The 13,579-nt window shown below is 42.4% G+C and overlaps 1 protein-coding gene across 1 annotated transcript in view; it reads left to right on the forward strand.

Moving 5' to 3' along the window:
- lamc3 (laminin, gamma 3) overlaps positions 1 to 13,579 on the forward strand; it is a 142,326-nt gene that overhangs the window by 81,285 nt on the left and 47,462 nt on the right. Inside the window, exon 5 of the mRNA XM_077231062.1 lies at positions 12,653 to 12,841. Within this exon, the coding sequence (XP_077087177.1) occupies positions 12,653 to 12,841 (189 nt within the window). The remainder of the gene's footprint in view (positions 1 to 12,652; positions 12,842 to 13,579) is intronic.

The following is a 13,579-nucleotide window of genomic DNA, read 5'->3' on the forward strand; positions in this document are numbered from 1 at the left end:
TTTGTTGGAAACCATGATACATTTTATGCAGAATTATTTGATGAACAAAGTTGAAAGAACAGCATTTATATGAAGTAGATTTTTTTTTACAGTGTAAAACCCTTGACTGTCACTTTTGATCAATTTAATGTATCGATCCTTGTTGAATAAAAATATTAATTTCATTAAAAAGATCTTACTGACGTCAACATTTTAAACCTTTATGTACAGTTTTGGTTTGTTTATTGCGAAATAACTCCCGATTGTTTCTCTGTCATCTAAGCAAGGCTTCGTTTCCCAAACGCATTGGGCCTGTGAGCTCAGCGAAGCACCAGCATCGAACGCTCTCTGTGATTGATTGGTTTCGTCTTGTATACAGATGACTAGGAGAAAAGATTCTATCCTACACAATTACCCGCTAACATTCGCTTATTTTTCCACTTAGAAGCTTATTTTACACAGTGAATTGCATGCTAAATTAATAAAAAATTACTGGTAAAAAAAACACACATTTGGATCGATATTTTTGTGTGAGGATCGATCCTTTTCGATACCACGTCAGTATCGAAGTATCGATACTTCAGGATCGATCCGCCCATCACTAGTTAAAAATAGCCACATGGGCTCAGAAGTACTTTTGAAAACCCTTGTCACGTAACATAGTCTGCCGCTCGAATCTCTGTTACACAGGGGGGGGGGGGGGGTTACACAGCTGACAGTTGAGCAGCTGTCTTGTGTATTGCGACATTGGCTAAAAATTCCACTTGCAAAACTACAACTATTACAATCCTCAATTGTGATGTGACACAGTGGTAAACATGCCCCTGTCCCAACTTTTTTGGAGTGTGTTGCAGCCATCAAAATACAAATCTGTTTATATTTACAAAATACAATTAAGTTGGTACGTGAAAACATTGGAAAACTTTCTTTGTGCTTTTGTCACTTGAATATATTTAAAGAGAGTTAACAAATCACAGATTATTGATTTTATTGCATTTTACAAAATGTCCTTTTCTGGAAATGGGGTTGTAGATGCTCACACAGTAATTCAATCAAACAATGCATCGGTTAGCCTTTAAGCACAGTAACTAAGAAAGTTTCATTTGTGTAATGTGTTGTATGTTTGTGTGCTGTCATGCGTCTCTGGTAAATACTTTAGGGGGATGCTGTAATTGGCAATTCTGACAAACTCATAAGCCGAAAAAAGCCATGTTAATTATTTTCATTCTGTATTCCACTAAGCTCCATGTTCCTTTAATTAACTTTCAGTGGTCAACAGATGGGTTTCTGTTGGTAATTGTTTTCCCTTCTCATCAAAGTGAATTTAATAAATAAACAAGTTTTTGGTTTCAAAAGCAGCACTATCTGTTGGTGAAAGTGAAAGTGACACGTGATGGCCAAGTATGGTAACCCATACTTGGAATTGGAACTCTGCATTTAACCCATCCAAGTAAGTGCACACACATTAGGAGCAGAGTAGTGAGTAGTGAACACACACACACTGCAAACGTGAATACACACACCCAGAGCAGCGGGCAGCCTTGAGTGGCGCCCGGGGAGCGATTGGGGGTTAGGTGCCTTGCTCAAGGACACCTCTGAGGAGGTGGAATCAACTGCAGATGCATTCAATGCATGGTTGCTTTGCAAAGTTCTTCATCACATACTGTGACAAGTTTATCATTTGAATGGCAGACTCGCAGATCTGCCACCATAAGCATCTCTCGTAATGCTTCAAACAGATACGTTAATTGACTAAGGACGTCTTTTTTATTCTCTAGTCTGAAAGTGGAGATAAACCATGAGATAAAAGATGAAAATCTAGCTTGCAGCAAAAAAAAAAAAAATGCTTCTTTGTTCTAGGCCATTTTTGACGGTTTGTTATCACAGCTTTCTTTATATCTGCAATAAAAATGTTTTGTTAAATTGCAATATTCTTCTTTGCATGGCTGCATCCATCAAAAAAAGAGTAATTAGGGCAACCTAGAAATATTTATTAATCACATCCACACATCTCTGAAACAAGCATATTTACTAAAATATGTATAAGTACATGTTGCAACTACATGAAATCCACCACTTTTTTACTAACCAGAAAATATAATTTTTCCTTAGGTTTGTTCCCAGTTCTTTTGTTTTGGCTGGGCTTTGCTGTCATTGAACACAATCATTTTACAGTAATACATTTTATTTAAAGGTGAAGATGTTTTCAATCAGTTTTCATGAACACTTCATGTTCAACAAAAGCGTGGTCCTGCCCCACATTCATGTTGTTGGTTAAATCAATAAGTGCGTTGCACAGTTATACTGTAATGGAGCTTCAGCAGGTTTTTGGGTAGTTGATCTACAGTCTTCATTCTTTTATATACTGTATGTATGACACAATGTGTAATTTAATATTTTAAGTATTAAATACACATTGCATGTCATCTTTCTTTTGAATCATGCGCTTTATGGAGAGGCCAGTTGTAGTCCACTAAACAACATGATGGACAAAGCCGAGCTACAATCACAGTATCTAGATCTGTTAGTCCCAAAAAGATTTACATTAATTTAAAAAAAAAATCAAATTACTGTTTTATTTAAATTGAAATAACATTTTTAAAGTCATGTATTGTACGCGCACTTAATGCTGCTGTGTTGGGCCATGTTTTTCCAAAAAACAGTGTTTACTTGACTCGGTGATCATGCCATTTATTTGGGGGTATAAAGCCCATATATATATATATCTAAAGCTGATATATGTAAAACGAAAGATATAGGAGGTTTAGGCCTTCCCTGTTTTCAACACTACTATTGGGCAGCCAACTTAAGGGCCTTAATGTATTGGTGTAATGCATATCCCGAAGTATTGACTACTACCACCATTCCTGCATGACTTGTTATTGCGCGGGATATTCAGGATTCCTCCCTCCCTGTGTTACTCTTTGCAGAAAATAAACCTATTAGAACATTTAAGAAATGTAACTCCATCGTTGTAAATTCTCTCAAGGTGTGGTATCAGCTTAGAAAGGTCTTTAAACTCCCTCAAACGTGCTCTCTTATTCCTATAGCCTATAACCACGCATTTCCTCATTTCGCAGACGGATTATACTTTCTTATCATGGAAAGAAAAAGGATTTGTATTGATAGGCGATTTATACATTAACAATGTATTTGCTCCCTTTGCCCAGCTTAGACAAAAATTTGGACTTCCCCCCTCTAATTTTTTCAGGTATTTACAAGTACGAAGCTACTTTAAAAGTAATATACCTAACTTTGAAACCTATAAACGCCCTGAGTATCTTTATTACTGTATGACCTTTGAACTTGAAATGAAGGGTTTGGTTTCCAAATTTGTTGAATGCTTAAATGACTCCAGAGTTTGACAGTATTTAAAGATGTCCTGGGAAAAAGACTTGGGTATATATATTTCGGAAGACTCCTGGGCCGAGGCCCTTCGGGGTATTAGGTCTTGCTCCATCAGTTCTAATTTTCAGCTGATACAATACAAAGTGGTGCATAGATTGCACTACTCTCGTACAAAATTACATTATATCCCTTTGTCTCGCCTTTGTGTATTAAGTGCAAGTCCAATAAGGGTTCATTGGCTCATTTATTCTGGTTCTGCCCAAAAATATGCAAATTCTGGTCTGAGGTCTTTTGTTTTTACTCAAAGGTACTTAAGACTGATTTTCCTCATGATCCCAGTGTTGCAATATTAGGCTGGGCCCCTTCTTTATGAACCTATAACCTTAAACAAATCCAGAGTATACAATATGGGATGACAATAGCGAAGAAGGCAATTTTGTTGATGTGGAACAAAGAGTGTGTAGGCTACCTAAATTTGAGACATGGATTGCAGAGGTTAGCAGTGTGCTACATATGGAAATGATCAGATATGAAATTGCTGGTAAACCGAAGAAATTTTTGCAGATTTGGAAGTCCTTTATAGGGTATTGCAGGGTGCAATAGCTCACTTTATTTCCATAATTGGGTAATCATTGGTAGCCTATTGGCATTTTATTTTAAACATTTTACTTGTAATGTGAATGTAGAGATCTGCTATGTCTATATGTGACCCTGGATCACAAAACCAGTCTTAAGTAGCACAGGTATATTTGTGGGAATAGCCAACAATACATTGTATGGGTCAAAATTATCAATTTTTCTTTTATGCCAAAAATCATTAGGATATTAAGTAAAGATCATGTTCCATGAAGATATTTTGTAAATTTCCTACCGTAAATGTATAAAACATTTTTTTTTTACATAAACGGATAGCTTTAAAGGCGATTTTCTCAATGTTTAGATTTTTCTGCACCCTCAGATTCCATATTTTCAAATAGTCGTATCTCGGCCAAATATTGTCCAATCCTAACACACCATACATCAATGGAAAGCTTATTTATTCAGCTTTCATGTGATGTATAAATCTCAATTTCAAAAAAATGACCCATAAGACTGGTTCCCTTTCGAGGGAACTCGCGATGCGTCACTTGACGCTTTGGGAACGCCCCCAGCGTGCATGCGTCTGAGCATCAATGTCAACTAGTCCAATGGAAAGAATGAGCGTCACGGGCGGGTGACGTCATGACCAGGAAGGGATAAAGGCTCACCCGGTGAAACGCGGCATTAGCTTCTGTGTCTCAGCAAGCGATCTGTGTCATTTTGTCTCTGTCTATTTACTGTTGTCTGTTGCGGAAAAGGATGGAAACTAAACAAGTGTACAAACAGTGTGTTTCTCCCTGCCCGCGTTATTTAACGGGTGGGGACACACACGAGCTTTGTGTCGTTTGTTTGGGAGTGGAGCATGCGGTCTCAGCCTTCGAGGGGGCTGAGTGCCAGCATTGTGAGATGTTACCGCTTCGCATGCTCCGCTCTCGCCTGTCACTCTTTGATAAAGTGAGTGGGCAGGCTCGCGATCCACAGGGATCAGGACCCGCGTCTGCTGAGGCGGCGCGGAGAATGCATTCCTGGGGATCGCAAAAGGATCTTTCGGAGGGGTTGGAGACGGGTCCGAGGGCTCTTTCTCCTTCCTTACCCGAGAGATCCAGTGCTCTCTCCCCGGTGTCGGAAGCACGCTCTGCGGTTTCTTTCGCCCGGGGAGAGAGCCCTCCACTACTTTGTTGCTCTTCCTCCGAGGAGGTTGATGTGATGAGTGTGGAGAGTGTAAGCACACACATGGGGGAAAGGGATTCACAATTTATTTCCCCAGCATATGATGAGCTGGTGGATGTTATGTCGCGGGCTGTAGAGAAGTTAAATATTGAATGGCCATCTGAGAATAAGGGCGCTCGTCCTAAAAGCAAATTAGATGAGCGCTTTTTATCTTCAACCACATTATCTCCACCACGAGGGCTTCCATTTTTTCCCGATTTACACAATGAGATTTCTAAATCGTGGAATAAACCATACTCATCACGTCTTTTCAGCCCTCATGTTAACACTTATTCGAGAATAAGAGGGCTGAAAGAGTATGGTTATGAGGCGATGCCCCAGGCGGAAGAGAATTTAGCCAGTTATCTTTCCCCTGGTCCCGCATCGTCTCTGAAAGCCTCGGCTTTGCCCACTAGACCGCTTAAAGCCACTTCGGTGTTAGTGGGCAAAGCTTATACGGCAGCAGGTCAAGCTGGAGCATGTCTGCATACTATGGCAGTGCTCCAGGCTTATCAAGCTGACCTGCTGGGGGATCTGGATAGTAGTGAGGGAGTCAGTCATGACGAGATTCGTGAACTTCGTCGGGCTACCGATCTTTCTCTCAGGGCTACTAAGGAGACCGCCAGAGCAATTGGGCGGTCTATGGCAGCCTTGGTAGCTACTGAGAGACATTTATGGTTGAATCTGTCTGAAATCAAAGAAAAAGATCGAGCTTTTTTATTAGATGCTCCGCTTGAACCTTCTGGTCTCTTCGGCGACGCAGTCCACGCGGTCGTCGAGAGATTTCAGGAGTCAAAAAAACAAGCGGACGTTTTTAAAAAGTTTATCCCTCGCCGGGTCCAGCCCCCTGGGGCTGCTGGGCGTGAGCAGCCCCAGCCGTCAAGCTCATCATATCGTGTGCATCAGAAAGAGAGTGTTGCATCTCGTGCACCTCCACGTAGAGACTGGAGACAGACGCAACCCTCTCAACCGAAGTCTTCTAAGTCGAAGCCGGATCTGAGGACCGTTCTTCAGGCGAAGAAGACTTCGGTTCAAAAAAAAAAAAAGGTCCTGATGTTCACGCATCAGGCCTGTGAGGACAGCCCCGACCGAAGTGGAGCGGTGTACACCTCATTTTACGGTGCCCGTTCCATTTCGGGGTCCTCACGAGACCGTTCTGCCAACCCTGCCACCCTCGGTGCTTCAGGGCGCAGCGGTCTCCAGCGAGTCGCTGATGCTATGCTGCGGCACAGCATCGGTTTCGCGCCCTCTGAGGGGGGCCTTAGAGCGGCCAGTTCAGGTAGTTCCTGCCATTATGTTTCAGGCTCCGGAATTGGCTGTCTCGATAACACCAGAGACCAGCCTCGAGAGGCTGGTTCCCTTAGTAAATTTTCTGGCAGCGTGGAAGCTTCTGCCGAATATTTCACATTGGGTCCTGCAGATTGTAGAGAAAGGATACAGAATCCAGTTTGGTTCTCGTCCTCCTCGTTACAACGGGGTGCTGCCCACAGTGGTGCATCCCGAGCAGGCTCTGGTAATGGAGCAAGAGGTAAAGGCCCTGTTAGCAAAGGAAGCTATAGAACAGGTGTACTCACCCGACAGAGAGTCGGGTTTTTACAGCCGTTATTTCATTGTTCCAAAAAAGGATGGGGGGTTGCGTCCCATTTTAGATCTTCGTCTGTTGAATCGTTCAGTACAGAAACTCAAGTTCAAGATGCTGACACTCAAACAGATCGCGACTCAAATCAGATCCGAGGACTGGTTTGTCACGATAGATCTGAAGGACGCCTACTTCCATATCTCCATCCTCCCTCAGCACAGGAAGTTCCTAAGGTTTTCTTTCGGGGGCAAAGAATACCAATATCGGGTTCTTCCTTTCGGTCTAGCTTTATCACCCCGCACGTTCACGAAATGCGTGGATGCAGCTCTAGCCCCTCTCAGGCTTCAGGGCATACGTATTCTGAACTACATCGACGACTGGCTGGTTCTGGCGGAATCAGAGCAGTCGGCGGTTCGGCACCGAGGTGTCGTTCTCGCTCATATGCAGATGTTGGGGTTGAGGCTCAACGCCAAGAAGAGTGTTCTTTCTCCAGTACAGAGAACCACTTTCCTTGGTGTGGTATGGGATTCAGTGACGATGCGGGCCACTCTATCGCCCGTTCGTGTAGCTGCTATCCTGACAGCCACCAAAGAGCTAAAGCTAGGCCAGTCACGCACTGTGAAACAGTTCGAGAGACTGTTGGGTCTCTTGGCGGCAGCGTCCAACGTGATTCCTTTTGGCCTGCTGTACATGAGACCTTTACAGTGGTGGCTAAGGACCAGAGGGTTCTCCCCGAGGGGAAACCCACTTCGTATGATCAAGGTCACGCGGCGGTGCCTTCGTGCCTTAATTATATGGAGGAAACATTGGTTCTTAACCCAGGGTCCGGTATTGGGAGCTCTTTGCCATCGTGTTACGATCTCGACAGATGCTTCCCTCACCGGCTGGGGAGCGGTAATGGAAGGCCGCTCGGTTCAGGGTCTGTGGAAAAGTCATCATCTTTCGTGGCACATCAATTGCCTGGAGATGATGGCTGTCTTCAATGCGTTGAGACAGTTTCTCCCAGACCTGAGGGGCCATCATGTGCTTGTACGAACAGACAACACATCAGTGGTCTCTTATCTGAACCGTCAGGGGGGTCTGCGGTCGCGTCCGCTCTGCAAACTGGCGCACCAGATCCTCCTGTGGTCTCTGGGGAAGGTACTCTCCCTGAGGGCAGTGTATATTCCTGGGGACCAGAATGTGGGGGCAGACATCCTGTCGAGGCAGGAGCTGAGGCCAGGGGACTGGAGACTCCACCCCGAGGCGGTGGAGAAAATTTGGGAGTTTTACGGCCAAGCAGAGGTGGATCTGTTTGCATCTCAGCACACGACGCACTGTCCACTTTGGTTCTCCCTTACTCACCCAGCCCCCCTGGGGCTGGATGCTATGGTGCAGACGTGGCCGAGGCTACGTCTGTACGCATTTCCCCCTGTTGCTCTGCTCCCAGGAGTTCTGGAACGAGTCCGCCAGTACGGAATAAGCCTACTGCTTGTAGCACCACGCTGGCCGAGTCGGATCTGGTTTGCGGACCTGATCCATCTCTTAGACGGTCCTCCCTTGGAGATCCCGATCAGGAGAGACCTTCTGTCTCAGGCCGGGGGCACAATATTTCACCCTCGGCCAGAGATTTGGAACCTGTGGGTTTGGCCTCTGAGGGGGCCCAACTCATAGAGAGTGGTCTCTCAGCTGAGGCTGCTGAGACCATCCTAAGCTCCAGAGCTCCAGCTACTAGGAAACTATATGCGCTGAAATGGAAAGTTTTTTCTGTATGGTGTCACCGACATCAGTGGGATCCGGTTAACTGTTCTGTGAACACAGTACTCGAGTTCTTGCAGGAGCGCTTTACGTCAGGTTTATGTCCTTCCACACTTAAGGTTTACGTGGCGGCCATTGCGGCTTACCACGCCCTGGTTGGGGGTACATCGTTGGGTCGAGACCCCCTGATTACACGTTTCCTTCGTGGCACACTGAGGCTGAGGCCTGCAACTCGCACTAGGGTGCCAGCTTGGGATTTGGCATTAGTACTAGAAGGCCTGTCTAGGGCTCCATTCGAGCCCTTAGATTCGGTTTCAGAGAAATTTCTTACCCTTAAGACTATCTTTCTGCTAGCTATTTCGTCCCTTAAGAGAGTTGGAGACCTTCAGGCCCTTTCGGTTTCCCCCACTTGCCTTGAGTTTGCACCAGGGATGGTCAAGGCATTCTTATATCCAAAACAGGGATACGTCCCTAAGGTGCCGACCTTGATTCCGAGGCCTATCGTGCTGCAGGCTTTCTGTCCTCCTCCTTTTACATCTGCGGACCAGGAAAGGCTGAACCTCTTGTGTCCAGTGCGAGCACTGGATACTTATGTTCATCGGACATCTTCTATGAGGAAGTCCGACCAGTTATTTATTTGCTTTGGATCACCTAAGAAGGGTCTTCCTGCTTCTAAACAGACGGTTAGCAAGTGGATAGTCGAGGCTATTTCACTTGCATACGAGTACTCTGACCATCCGTGTCCCTTGGTGGTCAGAGCTCACTCAACGAGGGGTATGGCGGCCTCTAAAGCCTTGTTATTTGGGGTTTCCCTCCAAGACGTTTGTGATGCGGCAGGCTGGTCCTCACCGCTCACATTCGTCAGGTTTTACAGTTTGGACCTGGATGCTGCCCCAGGTTCTCAGGTGCTTAGTGCTTAGTTCCAACAGACTGACACTCAGGTACTTGGAATTCTGGCGTCTTGGGTATTCTCGTTCCCAAAGCGTCAAGTGACGCATCGCGAGTTCCCTCGAAAGGGAACGTCTCAGGTTACTACTGTAACCATAGTTCCCTGAGAAAGGGAACGAGACGATGCGTCACCCTGCCATACTTCCTGCTTCCCTGTGATCGGCTTGCTTCGACTTTTTGAAGCTAATGCCGCGTTTCACCGGGTGAGCCTTTATCCCTTCCTGGTCATGACGTCACCCGCCCGTGACGCTCATTCTTTCCATTGGACTAGTTGACATTGATGCTCAGACGCATGCACGCTGGGGGCGTTCCCAAAGCGTCAAGTGACGCATCGTCTCGTTCCCTTTCTCAGGGAACTATGGTTACAGTAGTAACCTGAGACGTTTTGTCATCCAGGGTCACATATGTATGTATATATGTATGTATGGGCATCGTATGTTTATGTGTGTATATGTACTTATACATATGTATATATACTGCCCTACGAAGGCAAAAAGCAGTAACTGACCAGAGTGTCAAACTGAGAAAACTGACTTTAAAGTTTTTTGTTTTGTCCACACAAATGTATTATAGGTAGAGCAATGAAAATCTGGTGACTTGTTGCCCAGATGAAGAAATGTGTGTATATAAAAAATCTTGTGCTCAAAGTTGACCTTTGACCCTTATTTGTCAGATACTGTACTCTGCCTTTGAATTATTTACTAAAAAATAAGGAGTCGTGCAAAGGCAAAAGGCAGTAACTGACATATAATCAATATTTGCTTACCACCATTTAGAAGATAATTAACTGATCACCTTCATTAAAGTCTAATGATCATGGCATTTGTTTTAGATGACACACAAATACTTAGACATGTCGTTGTTGCTATCCAGTGCTGGGAGTGCATTCAGTTGGAGTCAATGCGTAACTAAAAAACTTCAATTTTGTGTGCAGCAAAACCAACAGATAGGTGACACAAGAGTGTACAGTGTGAATAAATACAAAAACTATCTCTGATAATTAAAAACAATCATTTATTTGAAAGAGAACGCAAATATATCAATTTATTAATGGATGGTTTGAAATTCATGTATAGAGATAAAAACAACGTTAAACCAGCAAGGGATACGGACTATGTTCAAAACCTTTGAGGATTGTGGAAACATCGTAGATGACGTGTATTGCAATCGATTTTATGGAGTTAACAGAAAAGGTAGGATATGATTGTTTACTGCCGCCGTGCAGTAATGTGTAGCATGATATCTAGGCTGGGGCTAACATGTCAACATTGAATAGGCTACATTCCTGCAACGTCTGCACCTCTGGTTTGTCGGCACAGAATGGATTGCTGAGTGATTTTTAATTATTTAAGTATTAGATGTCATGCTGTCTAGGTATCTGTTGACCATGTTTTGGTTGGTGTTGGTGTGCTGGCTATTAAGTAGACTAGTTAGCTTCTTCGTCAGTTGCTTGTCCTAGCAATTCTAAATTAACGTTAAGTATATGGCACTTTCATACTTCATCTAATGCATTATTTTATAAGATAATTTCTTACCTTGGTCTTCATGTCTTCTTTTCAACGCCAACTCCACCATCATTCTCCCTCAAGAGCAATTTGCCATTCTTACAGTAGTTCAACACTTGATAAAACAACCACTCAACACATTTGACAGCTCGTTTTTTATTTGGATATTTGTGTAGAAGTAAGTGATTTAGTGACAATTATGGACAGTAACTGAAGCGCGGCAAATTTTTATGGACAGTAAAACAAAGGCAGATCATCGTAACTGCAAGGTGGCACCATAACATCTCTTTTATGAATGGCTTAACAAAGGCAGAGTACGTAACTGGACTTTTGCGTCGAAGATCACAGCCAAAGAATGGTAACTGCAGTTACCGCTTTCTGCCATGGTTGCTTGTATGGTTTTGGGAGTTACTGTGAACACAACCCTCTATTTTTTCGAAAAAAACTGTCAAATTGAGTATAGATATTTATCCACATGATAAAGGAGGTCTTTAATATTCCAAAAATGACATTAACTCATTTTTGACCAAAAATGCAGTTACTGCCTTTTGGCTTTGTAGGGCAGTATAGGCATTTATCATTATTGTTTGTTTATTTATTTATTTATTTATTTATTTATTATTATTATTATTTACTTTATTTTCTTGTTACTTATATGCTGGCATGGGGTGGGGGTTGTTCTGTAAAAATGTGAAAAGGTTTAAATAACATATAAAAAAATAAAATAATACAGTGTTTCAATAGGGCCTGAGTCATGGACATTATCGTTCAAAAGTTTGAGGTCGGTACCATATTTACGCTAACAAAAGCTGCATTTTATTTGATGAAAAATATAGTAAAAACAACTGTTTTATATTTGAATGTATTTTAAAATGTAATTTATTCCTGTAATGGCAAAGCTTAACTTTCACTATCATTACACCAGACTTCAGATCCTTCAGAAATCATTCTAATATGCTGATCTTATTATTATCACAGTTGAAAATAGTTGTGCAGCTTAATATTTCTTTTCAAGTTTCTATGAAAAATAGAAGAAAAAAATAACAATCTATTTATAATCTAAATCTTTATCTAATCTAAATATATAATCTATTTGAAATAGAAATTGATTTTAAATAGAATATTGTGAATGGTAGTGTACATTTTGGTGAAATGCAAAAATTGCTTTCTTATAGTTGTCTGTCGATATTAAGAAAGTATTTTAATGTCAAAAAATAAAATTGGATATTTACTTTAATAAGCATTTCTCCCTATCTGTTGTATGTCTCTTTTAGTATAATGGTGTGTAATCCTTTCTTCAGTAGCAGCTCATGAAACTGTATCCCATTAGAGAGTGATAATGTGATGGTTATTGCAGAGTCAATAGACTGACGGAACTGTAATAAAACGAGTAATGTCCCACAATGCCCCCTTAGGTGGCGGGTGCATAAAAAGCTGACTTGTATGTTCTGGTTGGGTGATGTGTTGAGAAGAAGGGGCCTGTGGCAAGGGAGCTTATTGTGTGTGTGTGTGTGTGTGTGTGTGTGTGTGTGTGTGTGTGTGTGTGTGTGTGTGTGTGTGTGTGTGTGTGTGTGTGTGTGTGTGTGTGTGTGTGTGTGTGTGTGTGTGTGTGTGTGTGTGTGTGTGATCTAAGGCCTAATGAAACTGAACAAGCTGGTTTAAATGAATGTCCACTGCTATTTCTAATCAGTTTGATCTTTTTGTATCTTTTGTTTTGTCTTATCCATTTGTTTTATATTGTCCTCCACTTGTTTCTGTTACTTCTCAGAGTGTAACTGCAGTGGTCTTGCTGATGAATGCGTGTTTGATGCTGAGCAGTACCGCAGCACAGGAAGTGGGGGACGCTGTGTTGGCTGCAGGGAAAACACAGCTGGCCCTCACTGTGAGCGATGCAGAGAGAACTTCTTTAGATCATTACCACAACAGCCCTGCCAAGACTGCAACTGTAATGCAATGGGTGAGTTACACGCACACACACTCAGCAAAGCAATTGTGCATTAGTCACACTTATGCACACTTTCACTAGTATCTTATATTAACCCATGTAATCGGACTTAAATGCTCTCTATCTCATACACTCATCATGCAAATGTACATACAGTATACATACAAATGTACATACATAAATACATACATACAAATATAGCCTACAGCTCTGAAGTAACTACAGTGTCACACAAACACACATACACAGAAATTCAAACAGGGATTTTCTACAATAGTAGCACTAGCAATAGTTATGTTTCCATCCAAAGTTGGGCAAAATTCTTCTGATGGCATTCTTTGGCTCAGGCATTTCAGGATGATCAAACCAACATTTGAGGTGCTGTGCAAAGGAACTGGTCTGCTTGTTAGTCCACTTATCCGGTCACATCCACAGTTGAGGCAAAGTCACGTGAATTTTTTGTTGCGCATGGAGGGACTTATTTGGTAAATGTGTTTCCATCATAGTTTAACTTCTTATAGGATAAAAAATGTATCCGCCTCAATTGATCGCATAAGTTTAGTATACACATTTTTAGAATTTATGTGCATCTTGGCATTTCACTCCAGCTTGTCTTATGCACATAAAAAAGGTGGATCTTGGAAACAGCTAATGTGAAAGACAACAGGTGATAAAAATGTTTAATTTATTTAAACAACTTCAGATATGATTTTAAATATTAATTTACATTTAGATATTGCAATATTAATG

This window comes from Siphateles boraxobius, unplaced genomic scaffold, assembly GCF_051911475.1.
Source record: "Siphateles boraxobius isolate OS27281-9 unplaced genomic scaffold, OSU_SipBor_1 16, whole genome shotgun sequence".
NCBI classification, from domain to species: domain Eukaryota; kingdom Metazoa; phylum Chordata; class Actinopteri; order Cypriniformes; family Leuciscidae; genus Siphateles; species Siphateles boraxobius.